Genomic DNA, 18,416 nt, shown 5'->3' on the forward strand with positions numbered 1-18,416 from the left:
TGCAATTGGGTTCTCAAAGCTTATTTCCTTTGTGGATATAACATTATTTTTACGAAAATACAAATTGAGAGGAAAAACTAAGGCTGGAGAATATATCTTCCACTTCTTGGCAAAGCATGTTTACTATTGGCCAATGTTATTATTTGACTCTATATTGCCAAAGGGATCATCGGAGAGAAGGTCATAGGAATTTTCATTCTTCTTTAATAGCAGACATTAAAGATGTCCCCTATTTTAATAACTTATGTGAGGTCAGCCAAAACTATTTGAGGTCAAATGACTCAAAATTCTTAGAGAAACCATGGGTTTGGAGAGGAATCCTCATATATATTTCAGAAATGGGGAAAAAAATAAGATAGAAATAACATCTTGTATTTTTTTTAAAGATTTCTGACTTTCATTTTTTTTCCTCAGGCCTGCCCCTACCATGCCCTTTCCTACTTCTCTCATATATTTCAGTCATCTGGAGTTCTGGGAGTAAGAAATCCATTATCAATGACCTATCCCATGAACATTTTCTTTGGGAACCTGTGTAAGACTATATAGACATGAATATTTGATGACCTGACACCTCACAGTTCAAACCTAGATTGGGGTTTTGTAAATATGAACTCAAGGCTGTAAGAACCTCCCATGGTCTAATGTTTCAAGAGTAAAGAAGAATAGACAAACACCCATGTTGGAATCAACTGTTGCAGAAAAGAGCACAAAGATAGTTTTATTAATTTAGAACGAATTTTGAGAACTTTACGTCAACAGAAATGTTCTATGTCCTTTTTTTTTTCTAATTTTGGGGAATGTCTTCCACTAGTGGTCTCTAAAAATGTAGAAATATCACAGGGAGTGCAAATTACATTGTCTCTTTACCTGCCACAATCGGGCAGCACTCATCATGTAGCAAATGCCCAAATAATAGACTACAGATTATAGTGACCTCACCCTAGGTTAACATTATTTCAAAGTAAGGTACTAGTATATCTGAATTGAAAAGTAAGGCAGCTATTGACTCAGATTTGGCATTTTAATTACATTGTTTCTGAGTAGGATATTCTGAGAATGTCTATAGCACTTAGTGTCTGCTTTATATAAACTACCAGTTAATTATATATTTATGATGCAAGTCATTTTCCAAATGTGGTAGAAGTCTGAGTCTTTTTATCCCCGTGGGTAAAATCTGACTCTGACTCTCTGTGTCTCTCAGTGCTTGTTTAGTGCTGATCAGAGGGTAAGTTCTTGATAAAAGCTGTTGACTTGGCTCTCACAGTTTATGCAGACATTGGAGAGACAATTTGGTTATTTCAAACATCACAGGATTTGAGTAAGAAGACCTGGTTATGAAACAAGGCTCTCGTAATTACTAGTTATGACTGTTGATAAGTTACCTTTTCTTGTTTACAAGTTATTTGACCTCTTTGAATTACTTGTAAAATAGAGATAGGGATGTTTTCTTGATCATGGAACATCAGATGAAGTTATTTGATGAAATACTTTGTCATCTGGAAATTATAAACACAATGAAATGTTGATTATTATTTGAAATTTGGGCACCTCATTGTGGCATTTTCTATGGTCATTTTTTTCTTTTCTTGCATAAAGGCTAAAAGTAGGTAGACATGCAAACAATAGCCTAGAGTGGGAGTCAGGAAGAGTTAAGGCAGAGACATGTCTATGTATAAGCTATGCTGTTTTTACAAAAACAGATGGGTGTTGGCCATTTAGAGCTTCCCTCATGGGGTGTGGTAACTCTAAGAACGTGCCACAATGTCAGCCCTGTAGAAAGATAAATGGAATAGGTTCTGTGTTGTCCCTAGTTATTTTTTTAATTGTCTTTAAAACAGTGATGCAAAAGGGACTCCACCAAAAGCATAGATGTGGAAAAAAAAAAAAAAAGATAGTTTAGGAATGTCGTGAAGTAGTCATATATCTTTACCATCAGGTGCAGTCTCCCTGGTTGCTGATGGAGAAAATGAAAAAACAAAAACAAACAAACAAAAAACATACTAAAAAGCCTATCCAAGGAACAGGTTAGTAGGAAATCACATTCTGAAGCACTCATTCTGCCTTTCTTCAATGTAAGAAAGTTGCTCAAAAGAAGAATCATGACAATACAAGCTGCTACAATGGCTACATTCTCTACTTTCAGTGTAAGAGAGAAGGGGCTATGGCCACTCCATGCAAACGCCAGATGGAGATGTGGTGGGTATGTGCAGAGTACCTCAAGAAATGAAAGTCAGCGTGTCTCTTGGAAGCTATGAACACTAATGTCTAAAAAAGGAAACAGAAAATAGAAGAAATCATTTAAGGAGTGCTGTCATTTTCTATTGGTGAGGATTCCTGATCTTGGGGAGGTTCTGGAAAGTTTGTCTCTGTTTCCTCTTCTTCCTCTTCTTGGATTGGAATAATTTCAATGTCTTCTTCATTCTTTGGTTGGGAAGGTGTTTCAGTTAGCCCAACCACTTCTTTTATTTCAATGGCTTGTTCTTTTTTTTCTTCAGCTGACAGGAGAACTACGCTCTACAACACAATATTAAACAAACTATTCTTTACTTTTACCATTGACACCTTTGTCAACAATCTCTACAAACATTTATCAAATAGCTCCTGGTTTTTATGCTACTTAGTATTATATGCTTTTAAATACTAGGATTTATTTCGCAGGTGCTTAAATTCTTATCAAATCACTTATTAAAACTCAAGTCTGAGTAAATCTTCAAGGGCAGCAGACATTTACCACAGTGCCTGGAATGACCACGTGGTATTGGGAAAAGAACGTTGCAGTAAGAGAGGAGTTTAGATTGTTGTTCTGATTTGCTTTTAGTGAATATAACTCTGGGAGAAGAATTTTCACTCTTTGATACTATTTTTCTTTAAATGCAAAATGAAGTAATTAGTGATGATTTCTAAATTCTATTCTTAATCTAACAGTCTGGTTCTGAAGCGGTTAGTAATATATCTATTATTGGTCTCTTTTTATTTCCATTTGTGGAGCCCTTTAACCTATTGTCTTGGAAGAGGAACTAGATGAAAAGGAGGGAGGAGGGGAATACTGAAAAATGAAACCAAAGAGCTAGTGACTTTAGTCAGCCTTCAACCTTCAACCATCTTGCTTTTACACACTGAATGTGGAATCACAAAATCAGGATGGAAGGCTGAAGTCAAGCAGCAGGGAAGGTTAAGAAGATGATGCACAGAGGCGGGACATGGTGGCTCATGCCTGCAATCCCAGGACTTTGGGAGGCTGAGGCAGGAGGATCACCTGAGGTCGGGAGTTCAAGACCGGCCTGGCCAACATGGTGAAACCCCTTTCTCTACAAAAATACAAAAATTGGCCTGGCGTGTTGGCGGGTTCCTGTAATCCCAGCTACTTGAAAGGGTGAGGCAGGAGAATCGCCTGAACCCAGGAGGCGGAGGTTGCAGTGAGCCAAGATCGCACCATTGCACTCCAACCTGGGCGACAAAGTGAGACTCTGTCTCAAAAGACAAAACAAAACAAAACAAAACAAAACAAAAGAAACAAACAAAAAACACACAGAATGTAGAACTGTGGGCTCTAACTACAGACTGATTTCAAATTTCAAGACATCTTTCCTTACTATTGATATTATTTGCTTTCTAGAAATATGCCATGACCTTTTTTTTTTTCTTTCAAATCAAGCTCCTAGTTTCAACGACTCATCAGATTACATTCTCCATAAATGATCCTTTGTGGATATGGATTTTCTAGAGGGAGTTTGTGGCCAGAGGGCCTACTACTTACAGATTTGGGTCTGGAGCATGTTCTTTTCCATTCATTCTCAACGATGCCAGCTATTACAAGTTCCTGGAAGAAGGCAAAGATCAGCATCACTGACAAAATGCCCTGAAAAACAATGGAAGAATGAAGGTGAAAATGTAATAATGGCACAAAGAACATTGTTGATGTTCAATAAGTTATTGTTGACTATAATTGAATGATCAAGAGGTCAATTCTTTAGACAAGTAATGACTAGCTGTGAGAACTGCTAGTACAGGAGACAGCTCTAACTCTAACCCTAACTCTAAACACATCTTTCAGCACACAACAGATGGTTAATGTGTATTGCTGATAGAAAGTAAGGTATGAATAATCAGTTGAAGAATCAATTCTATATAGAAAAGACTAAGTAATGAGTCTGAAATTAAATTGTGTTCAGTCTTAGTTGGTGTGGCATCATGCTGAGGAGACCTCTTCATCCTTGGGATATGCATTTTTTAAAAATCTCTTTCAAACTCTACGTTTAAAAGTCCTTGGGCAAAAGATATTCATAACATCTTAGGTATTTCGTCTATGCTCATCTTAGTCAATATAATGATAAATATTAATGCCACTAATGATGTTTACAATAATTAATGTTAAAGCCAATGCTTATGTAGCACTTCTAGGTACCAAACACTGTTCTAAATGTTTTGTATATATTAACTTACTTATTACTCAGAACAACCCTATTAGATAAATAGTGTTACCATCCCCATTTTACAGGTGAAGAAGTTGAGACACAGTGTGGTTAAAATTCTTGCCCACAGCTACATAGACAATAACTAGCAAACTCAGGTGGTCTGGATGAATCCAGAATTCATGATCTTAATAAACAAGTCATCCTTCCACCCTGGAGAGCAATCCAGTTTCACACTTACCAGGAACAGAGATTGTATGCTGTAACAGTATTGAGTAGATGGAGAGCTTTGCTCAGAGGGATTAGCTGGTTCACAGTTGTATATGTTAATATATGGTGTGTGAACTCTAATAAAATTCAGACTCTCCATTTTTAAAAAATGGGAAATTTTAATATTAAGTATGTCCATGATTGAAAGAATCATTCCAGAAATGGCAGCAAAGAGGCTCAATGAATTCATTATCATTTTTCCTTTGACCTGAAATGGAGACACAGATTATTAATTGGGTTTGATTTCCCTTTGGAAAACATAGTCTGGGAGGGAATTCCAAATGCCACTCCCTTGACTCACAAAGCAACTACAACTAAATATACTGAAGTTCTCTCGGTTGTTTTTAACCTCTTTGTCTCTATAAAATAAAATCATGTCTCTATCCTGTTCTTTTCTCAGTCTTCCCTATCTCATTCACCATCCATCTGTTTTACAAAGCAAAAATTCTAAGAGTAACCCTTGATTCTATATCTTGTATCCTTGCACTTCCTTCACTGCCACTGCCACCATCCTAATACGCATTCAATAAATATTTGTTGAATAAGTGAAGATAAATATTATCCAGTTGATTATATGCCTTCATAAATAGGTAGAGGGAAGAGAGAGAAGACGGTTCTTGTATCACACTTTAGTGGGATGGTATTGTGAAGTCTAGGTTGGGAAGGTTCAGCTAGAACCCTCTAGATCTGTACTATCAAATAAATGGAAATTTAAGAAGCAGAAGCAACAACAGTAACAACACCTATCCCTGCTGCCATAGGCTGCGATCAGCCCCAGTTAGCCATCTTCCAAAATACAATTAAGGCTGATGTCTCTGGGTAGCAAGGTGCGAGAATATCAGTGTGAACGTTTTACCTTGCAAAGATGATAAAAGGTTGAAACAGGAAAATATAAGTAAGAAGTACCATAATGATATGGGATTATTGATTATTATTTTATGCTGCACATATTTCATTCCTGGCTCTACGACTTACACATGGCAAGTCAGTGGGTCTGGCTGTATCTGGAGAATAATTTGATGTCGTAAAATGTTTTTCCCCCAAAACTGAGTTTGTCAGGCCACTTGAAGAGAGGAACCATCTCAATCCCCCCATTCCTTCATTGACTATGAAAGCGACTCAGTTTAGTAAGAGACAGTGTTGGGGGTGGAATTTTTTGGGAGCAAACTTGCTAGTAAACTTTTTTCATCTGTACAGCATCAGCATCTCTACAGGCCAGTTTCCTCTGGATGTGGATGAGTCGCTAGGGGTTTTATGGGTAAGACTACAGTGTAGCACCGTATAGCCTCTGAAGCACCATCACACACTCTACTGCCTTTCATCCCCCTTGTGACGTCACATGGTAGCAAGGACTGTTACCCTTCCTTTCTAGGTGAAAACTCAGAGGTACATAGAGGTAAACTGACTTGTTCAGTGTCACGGCCAAAAAATAGCTGAGCTAGAATTTGAGTCAATCATGACATTGATCAGATAATTTTCCTAAAGGGTGATCTGGGAGAAATGATAGGACTTTCAGAAAGGTCTATTATTTTCACAAAGCATTTAACATTCATAAGACTATAGGTATGGTTTTCATGGATCTGCTTTTAGTTCTGTTCCCATGAACATACTTCAGATAGACCTCACTTCTAAGTGTTTCATAAATAAAATCACAAGAACATTGTGGAGGGTCTTTGCTTTTTAGGGCTGAGAGGCTGTGATACCTTGGCTTTTTAAGGGCCTCAGTTTTTAACCGAAAAAATAGGTACTTCTCTGACACGTGGGAAAGAAGGACATATGGTTACTTGCCAAACACTTCCTGGAGTTTTTCTCCGTTGCTGCCAGGAGTGATCCGGAAATAATATACTGTAAAAAAGAGAGGTGGGGGAGATGGAGAGGGGTGGGCAAGGCAGGAGAAAAAGGAGAGAGGGAGATCACTTTTTAACATTGATAACTGGTCAGAAAGAAGCCTACACTTTCAGCAACTTTCACACAACCATCCACCCATTTTTATCAGTTTTATTCATTTTTCAGCCGTCATAGTTCTCCTTTATGCAGGCTCAGTGACACTAAATTCATGCCTTTTACTCAATCATCTGAGGATCTGTGACTAGAAATATAATAAGACCAAAGAGACAGAACTCATATTTCCTCATCAATTAATACTCATACCATGAATTTAAAAGTTTTATTTTTAGTTTTTCTTTGTTTTTAACTTGTAGAACTGCCCTTTGGGGGTTCACAGTGACATAAATGACTCTGATGGCCTCTGAAGAGTGAATTGATGCAGAAGGAAATACTTGACCTGAACGGCACAGGCACTCCATTAAAACACTGGCTGTTACAGGAAATGATGATGACTATTTTTCGTCTTCCTTTTCTCACATTCAGGCTGTAGAATGGAGGAAACTCTTGTTCTAACCCATCTCTTGTTTGGAAAATTTTAATCCTGGACTTATAGTGGCAACTATGAAAAGTGTCATGGGGAAATAAACATCACTGTCCTATGTGCCACACCCGGACAGGGTTACCGATTTGGAAAACATGTACATAAAACAGCCAAAAGAGTGCTGCTCTGTTGATAAGCAAAATAAGACTGATTTGTGATGGGACAAATTTCATCAGGTACCATAGTAACTAAACAGAATTGTAAGCAAGAAGGAGTAGATGGGAGGAAGTGGATGCTCCTGCTCCCTCTTGCTTTCCAAAACATCTTGCTATCTAGTCTGAAAGTCTAGGGCCGCCCTCCCCACCAGAACTGACTTTGGAGTGTTCTTGCTTTGGACAGTCCCTGTGAGATCCATGCAGGGCCCCCTTCTCTGAATTCACATGAAACAGGAACACTGACTCTCAACCATGGGATTTATACTCAATTTGGTCAACCTGTCTTCTTAATTAGTTTAACCCAATAATATTTCCCTCAACACAGAAATAATCCAGCATATCCCTGTGGAGCCTTTTCACATTTTTGTCTGCATCATTTCCCAAATGACTGCTCTTCTTTTACTCACCATAATGCCTCCCCAGAGAGGGTACCACACAGTCACACAGATGGGTGCATAGATCCCTGCTGGGATCATCAGAAGACCCCCCAGGGCAATGTGGAAGAGCCCATTCATAATCTGGACAGCCTGGGGAGAGAACAGAGGCAGCAATGGATGAGCTGAAATCATCCCTGCTAGCAGGCAAAGACAAGGTTGGAAGCCCTGGGTCCTGACTTGGGGCTGTGAAGAATGCCTAAAGGAAGCAGTGGAGGTGCCAAGAATTTTGTCTTTTTCTTGTTCGAATCTGTTTCCTCAACCACACGGGGCATTTCCAGGGAGCAGGTATGCCTGGGATTATGGCAATGGACTGGGATGGGGGACCCCTGAATATACAAACCCCAAAACCAAAAGGTGACATAAGATCACCCAGAGGTTATCTAGGCGGTGACTTCTCTGATGCACCCCTGATTTGGCCCGCTGTGTTGGACATAAAGAGCACATCAGGTTGGATCCCAGTTCTTCAAGTTGGATTGAATTCTGTATGTGGCCTACAGCATCAGCTTCTGTTGGCCAGAGAATCCCTACGACTTGGGATGGAAGGCAACGGACTTACCCCCAAAGCTTTAGATTCCCTCATGAAGAAGCTTTGCGTGGGACCCACCAGTGAAGACATCCTCCTGAGGAGTGGTTTTGGACCAGGTTGCATAGCAATAGGGCCTTTCATTGGCTCTGCTGGGAAAGTACCATTTATTGAATTTCTGGGTGTTGTCATTTTGCTCTCAAAACTCCTAAAAATGAAACAAATAACAAAGTGAGGAGAGCAAGAACAAGATTTTTGGCAATCTTACCTTGTGTCATGCATCTGAATGCTTCTCTCAGCATTTCCTCCATGAGTGTCATTGAGGGTGGACATGGCCTCTTCCCAGTGACCTTAGATCTGAGGCAAGGCCTACTACTGAGTTCTGAGAAAGGAGATGGAGGGGTTGTTTAGGAAGAGCGTGTGGGCCCAGGAGTCCCTGCCAGTGATCTTGGCAACTGGGTTTGGGGCATACTTTATCTTTGTAGAGAACACCTTGCATATATGACTGCATGTCCTCTTTGTTTCTTATTCCTGGATGCTTTTCTTGTGCTTTAATATTGAAAAATGTTTTTTCAATGGACTTGTCCTTGTCCTTTTGCTTATCTGCCTTTGTGCATTATGATGGGCCAGAGGCAACATTGCAGAGTGCGGTGAGGACTATCTGTAGAAGCAGGAGGGGTCGATTCCAGGCCTCCTTCTGTCTCTAACTCTGCCACCTTGTGCAAGTCACATCAAGAATGCTCTCTAGGTTGGGCATGGTGGCTCGCGCCTGTAATCCCAGCACTTTGGGAGGCCAAGGCAGGCAGATCACCTGAGGTCAGGAGTTTGAGACCAACCTGGCTAACATGGCAAAACCCTGTCTCTACTACAAATACAAAAATTAGCCAGGTGTGTTGGTGGTGTGCACCTGTAATCCTAGCTACTCGGGAGACTTGCTTGAACCCAGGAGGCAGAGGTTGCAGTTAGCTGAAATCATGCCACTGCATTACAGCCCGGGCAACAGAGTGAGACTCCATCTCAAAGAAAAAAAAAAAAAAAAGCTCTATAGGGCTTTCTAATGCGGTATGTAAGACTGTGGCCTCCTGAGTCAGATTGCCTAGGTTTCAATAGTGATTCCTCTATTTGTTCTGATATGTTGGGCAAGTTCTTTAAATTCTCTGGGCCTCAGGTTCAACTGTAAAATGGAAATAATAATAATTCTTATCCCATGGGCTGCTATAACACTTAACTGGGCTCATGGTCTGTGCATGGCCAGTGTCTTTTTGTTCAGGTGTAGCTCAAATGTCAGCTCCTAGAGGAGCCTACCTTGAACCCTCAACCTATAACACGTGCTCCTATTTGCTGTCTTTTACAAAATCCTATCTTGTTTGCTTTACGGCATTGATCACTGTAGGCAATTACCTTATTTATTTATTTGCTTATTATCTATCTCTTCCCCCACAGAATGGAAGTTCCATCAAAGTTGAGATTTTGTTCTCTCTTGTTCAGTATCTAAAATAATTCTTGGATTTAGTTACTTCTTAATAAATATTATTGAAGAAATAAATGTATGCAAAGAACCCATGCTGGAATAAAGAGTTATTTTTGTTGCTATTCTTGTTCTTCTTTGTACTTTACTGAGCATTAGTTTCTATTTTATCCTTCTGTAAAGTGAGAACAGTACCCCTCTCTGAGAGATAAGACATAAATAAGTTAACATATGTAATTGTGCCTAGGACAAACGAAGAGCGTAGTAAATGCTATTTATCAGTTTTCATGATTTATTCATTTCTGAAGTGAGAAGGCAATTAATCAGGCCCTTTCCAGCTCAGATATTTTAAGATTCTGTTCAATCTTCATCTTGGGTTTCCTTAGTATTCAGTTATTTATGTTAAGTGCTTATGTGGACTCGATTGGGTCTTTCCTGGAATCTGAAAATCCCTCTTTTGAGGACACATCGTTGCTCTTGTCTTTACTGATTGTAAGTCACATAAGATGTGTTGGAAATCAAGACTGTCTATTCAGATCACATATCTTACTGAAGCCAGTGCCACATTCCAGCCATTAGACCACAGGCTGAAGTATATCTTACTGAAGTCAATCAGAGCTGAGTAGCTGCAGGTGTGATGTAAAACAGGCAGCTGACTACTGTCACTCACATTTATACCTACTTTACAGCTAGAAGCAGATTTGACTCATGGTATCTCATCTGAGTCTTATAGACTCAGTCTTATAGAATAGGCAAGGAGTGAATCATCACCTGCGTTTTATAGAAGAGGAAACAAGGGCACGGAGAAGTTAGGTTACTTGTTTCAAGTTACAAAATTAGTAAATATTTGTTTGTTTGTTTGTTTGTTTTCATGACAGGGCCTCTCTCTGTTGCCCAGGCTGCAGTGCAGTGGCATGATCACAGCTCACTGCAGCCTCTATCTCCTGGGCTTAGGGGATCCTTCTGCCTCAGCCTCTGGAGTAGCTGGGACCACAGGTAACCACCACCATACTCAGCTAATTTTTATATTTCTTTTAGAGATGGGGTCTTTCCATGTTGCCCAGGCTGGTCTTGAACTCCTGGACTCAAGCAATCTGCCCACCTCCACCTCCCAAAGTGCTAGGATTACAACCGTGAGCCACCATGCCTAGCCAGCAAAGATTTAAAATGAAGACTTGGATCTCTCAAATGAGGCGTCCAGGGTACCAGGCTGCTTTGTCTTCTGTGGGAAATAGGAATTCAGCCTTTCCCTTATGAACCCCTCTTTTCTCCTTCCAGTATATGCACTATTTGAATGACTATAAATCAATTGAAAATTATTATCTGTCTGGCGCATGGCCTAGAGGGAAGAGAAGAAACTTTGGTTGTTTCTCACTTAATTTTGCCCCTGCCCTAGATAGCCAGATGCCACATGATCCTGGGGATCCGCTTTGACCTCTAACAAAAAGGAATATTTCAATATAGCCCACTAAAGAGTTTGCATACTGGTCACTAGGTGGGATTTCTAGAGCTCGTCCAAACCTCAGAAACCATTCTGTTCATTTCACAAATGAGGAAACTGCAGTCTGGGTATAGAATGTGCCTTGGTGAAGACCTCACAGTTAGCATCAGAGCCAAGCTAGAAGGCAGTCACCATGGCTCTGACGCTGATGCTTTTTCTGCTGTACCATAGGCTAGTCCAGATAATTATAGTTGTTTACTGAGCACCTACTGCATACTAGGGATACTGTATATGGTATTGCCAACTCAACACCTTCATAAGTAGGCATTTTGACTACTTTCTGCAGACGAGGAAATGGAGGTTCAGACCTCTGAAGGTCGTATGGCAAGTATAGAATGAGCTGGGAGTCACTACACTCTGCCCTAGAGGGGTAACTTTAATGAAGATTACTTAAAGTGCAAAGGTCATCAATTGTTTGAACTGAAGGAGATGATTGGACTCCCGTTGTTTTCATTTCATTTTATTAATCAACTGCTTGATTAAAGCTGTGTCTGTATTGTTGGTGAGATAAACCTTTTTTGTAAGCCAATTCTACTTGGGCTGTGCCTGTTGTGACTAATGGCAATAATGACCATGAGGGCTGTTGTGTGTGTGTGTGTGTGTGTGTGTGATATTTTATTTCTCTGTTAAAATGGTATCTTACGATGGCAACTATATTTCTACAAGCCTTAAACAAATATTTGTATAAAATAGTAGTTTATAAACAAACACATGAGTTCTTTCTCTGTTTTTTGTCTTTTATGGAAACTATCTCTCTGTCATGTATATATGAGAGAGATATATCTCTCATATATATGAGATGAGATATATATATCTCATATATGTGAGATGAGATATATATATATCTCACATATATGAGAGGTAAATATATTAATTGATTTATGGCATTGTGGGCTGACTCTGTAATGAAAAACTTTCGTTCCATGAGAATTCATAAATACATAAAACTAGCCCACACATTCCTATGGAGATTGTAGATTCTCGCAGTTTTGCCTTATCATTAAAATAAATTGTTCACAATGACTTAGTGCCCAATGCACAGCTATGCTCAAAGACTAGTTGGTAGATTAGTAGGGGTTATGGACCACATTAGCCAAAATAGGATAATAATAAAATTTTACATTTGCTGATGTCCAAATCAGCATGAATGTTAAAATCAAGACTCAGGTGATCAGTCAGTACCCCATTTAATTACTCACACTAACTCCTGCAAATATTTTTTTATTTTTATTTTATTTTATTTATTTATTTTTGAGATGAAGTCTTGCTTTGTCGCCCAGGCTGGAGTGCAGTGGTGCAATCTGGTCTCACTGCAACCTCCGCCTCCTAGGTTCACGCCATTCTCCTGCCTCAGCCTCCCGAGTGGCTGGGACTACAGGTGTCCACCACCATGCCTGGCTAATGTTTTGTATTTTTAATAGAGATGGAGTTTCACCGTGTTAGCCAGGATGGTCTTGATCTCCTGACCTCGTGATCTGCCTACTTCGGCTTCCCAAAGTGCTGAGATTACAAGCGTGAGCCACTGCGCCAGGCCTGTGTTTTTATTTTTAAAGGCACCCCTGTTTTCATGTCCATCCACTGAAGAAGATCTCACAGCCTTTATGAGTTTTGGTTTGAATAGACTTTTACGTCCACTCATACCATCACATACTGAGAAATTTAAAACTGCCTCACTTTTTTTTTTTTAGAGACGGAGTCTAGCTCTGTTGCCCAGACTGGAGTGCAGTGAGACGATCTTGGCTCACTGCAAGCTCCGCCTCCCAGGTTCACGTCATTCTCCTGCCTCAGTCTCCCAAGTAGCTAGGACTACAGGCGGCCACCACCACGCCTGGCTAATTTTTTGTATTTTTAGTAGAGACAGGGTTTCACCATGTTAGTCAGGATGATCTCGATCTCCTGACCTCGGGATCCACCCACCTCAGCCTCCCAAAGTGCTGGGATTACAGGTGTGAGCCACCACACCCGGCCTAAAACTACCTCACTTTTGTTACCTCACCTTCATTCTTTTCCACTCAAAATTGCTTTGCATTTTATTCCTTCTGGCCTCCTGTGCACTTATCTCCGAGGAAGAATGCTCTTGCTTCCCTTCCCTCGGTGCTTTTCAGCCCATCTCAGTCCAACCAAGCTGTTAGCCCTTCCAAGAAATTATTTCTGCTTTGCACCTTCACTCTCCCAATTTCTGGCAATATGTAGCAGACAGAGTTAATCCCAGCTCTCTTGCTTGCTCCTCTTGTGGTCTCCATAAGTTTAGTGTAATAATTGCCTTCCCCATTTCAAAGTATCATTTTGAGAAAATGAGATAATTTGCATTTGCTAAAGTGCTAAATACTCCTTTAATGACTAAAATATACTGCGGTGCCCCTGAATCCCAAAGCCTTCTTCTTTTAATCTAGCAATGTTCTTGGCCACTGCCCAGGCTCCCTTTTTCTTCAGGGCAGCTTCTTCAAAGCTTTGCTACCCACTGTCTTCCCCTACCTCCTCTCCACCCACTCACTTCTCAATGCTTCGCAACTAGTTTCCGCCGGTGACTGAAACTGAAACTTATCTTTGAGGACTGTGCTGTAAATCTGAGGTTTTCTCCTGCCACCGAGGTTTAGATAGTTGGGACCACATTTCACTTTAGCTCCATCATCTCTCAGTCCATCTTCATCTTGGCTATTGGTCAGTCAGTGGCCAAGTCATACCATTTCTACCTATGCAACACATTTTGCATGTGGGTCTGTTTTCTATATCCAGAGTAACCTGTGAGTTTCTCATTTCCATTCATGCTTTTCTGCCTTCAGTCTTTCTGTTTTCCAATCCATTGTCCACAAGGCCACTACATCAAGCTCCCAGTCACTGCTTTGAGTGATGCTCTTCCTGAGCCTGAACTCCTTTGCTGGCCTGTCATTACCTGCTGGCAAAACCCTTCATCTGACCCCTCCAGGCCTTTAGAATTCAGCCGTGTATGACTTCCCAAGCTCATAGCCCACTATCGCCACCAGAGCCACTGGTCTACACATGTCCTCTACCTTCTTTCCTGAACCTTCTCAACTTTGAAGTGTTCCTTCTCCCTCCCTCTTTGCTTTCAATCAAACTCTGCATTAGATATGTACATCACCTGAGAGTGTTCCTGCTCTCCTTGCCTGTTTGCAAGGAATTCTTCAGAGCTCCTAGCTCTTTGCTTTCCTTACTAGACACCAACTACTTTCTTCGGAGAATCCTGTGTCCTACTAGACTTGCAGAGGGAACCTGTTTTCTGTGTCCTATGAGCTCAGTAATGTTAAGCTGAACATCAAACTCAGCTACTTCCTCAGGGAAGCTTTACAAATGCTCACAATGGCCAGGCGCAGTGGCTCACGCCTGTAATCCCAGCACTTTGGGAAGCTGAGGCAGGCGGATCCCCTGAGGTCGGGAGCTAGAGACCAGCCTGACCAACATGGAGAAACCTTGTCTCCACTAAAACACGAACAAACAAACAAAACACACACACACAAATGCTCACAATGCTGGATTAAACATTTCTTTCCACCAGATTCTCAGTGAGACTAAGCCATTTTATGGGAAACAGGGAGTCACTTATATACTGGATTCAGAAAACAGTAATGGCATGATTAAAATTAATCCTTGTTTTCCTTCATTAGAGCCACCTGCAGTGGCCCCTCTCACTCTTGGTTTTCCATGTGATAGATTTGAGGCAGGATTTCGTGCTCAACTTGATGTCCACAAATCCCCTCCAGAAAATGTTAGCCTGTAAAGCCACCTGTACTTCTAGGTATATTTACATTTAATGTAGACAAAAGCATTTAAAGGAAGAGGAATGAAGTTTTTTTTCATTATGGCTATGACTGATTATTTTCTCATTTGGTATTGGGAAGTCCTAAGGGATGCAGGATTTTAGTTCAAATTTTCACAATACAGTGGGTATTACCATTGACCCCATTTTATAGATGAGGAAGTTGAGCCTTTAGAGGTTTAGCAATTTGCCCAAGGTTATATGGCTTATAAGTGGTAGAGCTCCAGTCTGAACCCGATGGTTTAGAAACCATGATTTAATCTATATGCTGCAATCTACTACTTTTGTGGAATGATTTCACAGTTGACTGCGTAGGGTAATTGTTGAAAGGGAGAGTGGTTAGAGGAGTGAGTGGGCAGCAAGCCTTGATATCATCACCCCTCCTTAAGTAATAGAACTTTTAGGAAGTCTGAGTAGGGAAACTCTAGAATTAAGACCAAGAATCTCCAGTTTTCAAAACCATTCTATACCTTATCCATCACCTCCTTTAAGTCATGTAAAGAAAGCAAATTGATTCCTTACCTGAGTCTCCAAGGCCTCAAATCTCAAGGGCTGATTTGGATGCCAGCTGCAGAGTTCAGTGGGTGCAGCTCGTTTCTCAAGCACACTGGGAGGGTGAGTGAGGTAGTCCAGGCCTGAGGATGAAATCGCTGATAGATGCCAGGTGACAGGAAATCAGTAGCTTCCGCTACCTTGGGCTTCGCTCCAATTACTTTGGTTTAACACTTACCATAGCTGAAGGAGGTGCAGAAAAAGTTTCTGCCTTACCAGGTTTCACTTCTTGAAAAAGACCCCAGGGGACTGCCTGGCATGCTCATGTGACCTTAATTAGAAGAACTTCTGCAGCCCCCACCCTATAAGCAGGTGTGGATGGCGGGTCCCTAAGGACAAGAAAGAGTCTAGAAGTTGGCCAAAGATGGACTGTTAGCACTGGATTTTACCTTCCTGCTTCACTTTTAGGGCTGAGTAGGTGGGGAGGAGGCATCCATGCAGAGATTCAAGAATCACTGAGGCTGTACACTTGGGAGCACTATACTTAGGGGTCCTCAAATATTGTCCTCATTTGCTCACACTTAGGTTGCTAATGAACCATGTATATATCTTGTGTCAGATTTAGCAGAAATGGGGCCTAAAAGTATACTTCAGTGCCGTAGTACATGTACCCAGCCACTCAAAGCAAGAATTAGCCTCCATATTTGGAGATGTAAATTGAAATAGCGCTTTTACCTCTGAACCCACCTTTTTCTTCCATCTGTCAAGTTCGCTTGTGTCGCCTCTCTTTTTAGTCTAGTCTGGAGCTGCAGGGTCATCAAGCCCAGTGCTAGATCAAGTAGGGAAATGGAAGAAGTTGGTGGTGTCAGGAGAGTCTAAATATTTGGGATGTGAATCAGAGTTTTGCCCAAAGATATTGTCCTCTCTCTTCCCCTACAGTATTCAACTTTTATGTTCATATGTGGGATTTTTAATTGCATTTTTATTTCCTTGTTCATTGCTTCATTTTATTAGAGACACAGAGCTGTAGTTAGGTAATTATTTGTTCGTTTAATCTAAAAGGATGAAATATGGTAGGCAGCTCTGTTGCCTAATTCGAGGTTCATTCCTGTCTCTCTCTTTCATCTCTTCTCTCTTTCTCTTTCTGCCTCTCTTTTTAAATTTAAAATAATTTGGAACCATAGGATCAGATCCACTGGGAAGAAGTAGTTCTGGGGAGGCTGATTGTGGTGTGATATTTAAAAAGATGCCACTTAAAAAAAAAAATCACTGGAGCGGTTCATTAGGGGAACTGGCTACCATTTGAATAGAGAATTTACTTCTTCAAGAATACTCAAGTAAAAGCCGTGCAGTCACCTCTCAGAAATGCTGTAGAGTGAAGGAGAGTGGGAACAGAAGATCCATCATCCATTTAACATTCTAATTGAGGGTCTATGCATATCTGCTGAAATGCTTGAGTGGTTGGTGATGGGAGGACAGTTACCTAGGGTCTGAGTTGTGGATGATTTGAGGTTTGAGTCCTGGATGGGTGGGGTGATTAGAGGCATGTGCCTTCATTTTAGTTGGCGTGGGAACAGGGTCAGGCCTTGGCAAATGTATGGCAGCAAAGGGACTTGAGTTGTGGCTGCACAACCTGGTCTTTTGCCTCCTTTTCTCTGTTTGAGCCCTGTATTTCCCCAGTCAGTCTCAGGTTATTTGCTGCTTTGTGGCCAACAAGATAACTTAGGTGGCTCTGTGTATGATTCTTCCCACATAAACTTGAATTTGAATTTGTATGAATACATAAACATTTACTTGTCTTTGGTGATTTGAATGATCAACATTTTAGTGCGTGAGTGTGTTGAAATTCTCACTACAATTTGGATTTGTCAGTAGCACCTTTGGTGTATCACCATCACTCTTCCCCCAAGGCGTGAGAATATTTTATTAGGTTGATAACATATTTAAAATATTTCTCTTTGAATTAAGCCTATTTTCATTATCTAGTAACCTTGCTTCCAAAAGACAATCTTAAAGTCTACATAAAAGTGTGCCAACTTTTATTCAGTTCGTATTTTCCTGACGTGAATTTCCTTTTTACTCTCTGTACGTCCTAGCACTCCAATTTTTTTAATCATTGCCCTCTATATGAAAACTGTATACTACATCATAATTATTTGTGTCCTTGCCTTAATCAGCCGTTGTCTCTTTGTCCCTTGAAAGCGGAGTCAGTTTTTGTGATTGCCGTGTTCCTGGCAATGCTGAGAAAGAATGGTTCTGTTTGGCTCTTTCTTTCACCCAGGTGGTTGTCCCCAGGCTCTCCAATACTAAGAAGTAACATTATGCCATGTTCCCAACTGTTCTGCAAGGCTCTGGCACCCAGAATTATCTGCTGTTGGAGAGTTTTGGTGTCAGAGAATTGGTAAAGGAGACACAGGGCTCGTCAGAGGTGAGGCTAAAGATCTAATTGCAAATAGGACTTGGTTACAGGTCAGAAAATCCCATTGCTGCACTTATAAATAATTCATACTAAGGAAAATGTAAATTGAAGTACTTAAGAACTTTATAGTTTACAGGGTCTTCTTTCTATTCTAAGGGACTACTTTACATTTGGAACAGCTAGGATGGTATTATTAATTAAATAATTACTTTTATGTCAAGAATTGTCCACATAAAAACCTTACCCCACATATAATATTGATTCTGTTTTATAATTGTGGAAACTAAAGTTCAGGAAATGGAGGAAGCCATTCCCGAGTTGCAAAGCTGGTAAATGGTAAAATAAGTGATGTTTAGAGCAAGAAAATCTCAATTATAAATTTTAAAAGCTACCATTTACTAAGTGATTTTTAAGTTCCAGGCACTGATAAACTCACTTTCCACGTTTCATTGAAGGTTCACAGTAAACCCATTAGGTAGGTATTATTATTATTGAATTATTTTAATATCTAAAAATTTTTAAAATCTAAAAATTTT

General features: G+C 40.4%; 1 protein-coding gene across 2 annotated transcripts; it reads right to left on the reverse strand.

Moving 5' to 3' along the window:
• Positions 1-15,639, reverse strand: MS4A1 (membrane spanning 4-domains A1). Of its 2 annotated transcripts, none has more exons than XM_033207580.1 (7): positions 15,492-15,634; positions 8,259-8,433; positions 7,673-7,792; positions 6,471-6,527; positions 4,654-4,890; positions 3,758-3,859; positions 1-2,514 (listed from the first exon to the last, which is right to left on the reverse strand). In XM_033207580.1, the coding sequence occupies exons 2-7, from the start codon at positions 8,415-8,417 to the stop codon at positions 2,299-2,301; spliced, it is 891 nt and encodes a 296-aa protein (XP_033063471.1). In that variant the 5' UTR covers positions 8,418-8,433; positions 15,492-15,634; the 3' UTR covers positions 1-2,298. The 2 variants fall into 2 exon arrangements, with proteins under 2 accessions (XP_033063471.1, XP_033063472.1); XM_033207581.1 differs by having other exon boundaries at positions 680-2,514; positions 8,259-8,607; positions 15,492-15,639.
• Between the last annotated feature and the right edge of the window lie 2,777 nt (positions 15,640-18,416).

This window comes from Trachypithecus francoisi, unplaced genomic scaffold (genome assembly GCF_009764315.1).
Source record: "Trachypithecus francoisi isolate TF-2019V2 unplaced genomic scaffold, Tfra_2.0 Lachesis_group8, whole genome shotgun sequence".
In the NCBI taxonomy this organism is placed as follows: Eukaryota; Metazoa; Chordata; class Mammalia; order Primates; family Cercopithecidae; genus Trachypithecus; species Trachypithecus francoisi.

What these genes read in the sequence shown, in the direction of transcription:
- MS4A1 (XM_033207580.1), bottom strand. Translation starts at nt 8,417, where the DNA reads ATGACAACACCCAGAAATTCAATAAATGGTACTTTCCCAGCAGAGCCA. An exon ending in GGGAATCTAAAGCTTTGGGG is followed by an intron (nt 7,793 to 8,258) that starts GTAAGTCCGTTG and finishes TTCTCTCCCCAG; the next exon opens with GCTGTCCAGATTATGAATGG. An exon ending in AAAACTCCAGGAAGTGTTTG is followed by an intron (nt 4,891 to 6,470) that starts GCAAGTAACCAT and finishes TCTCCATTTCAG; the next exon opens with GTCAAAGGAAAAATGATAAT.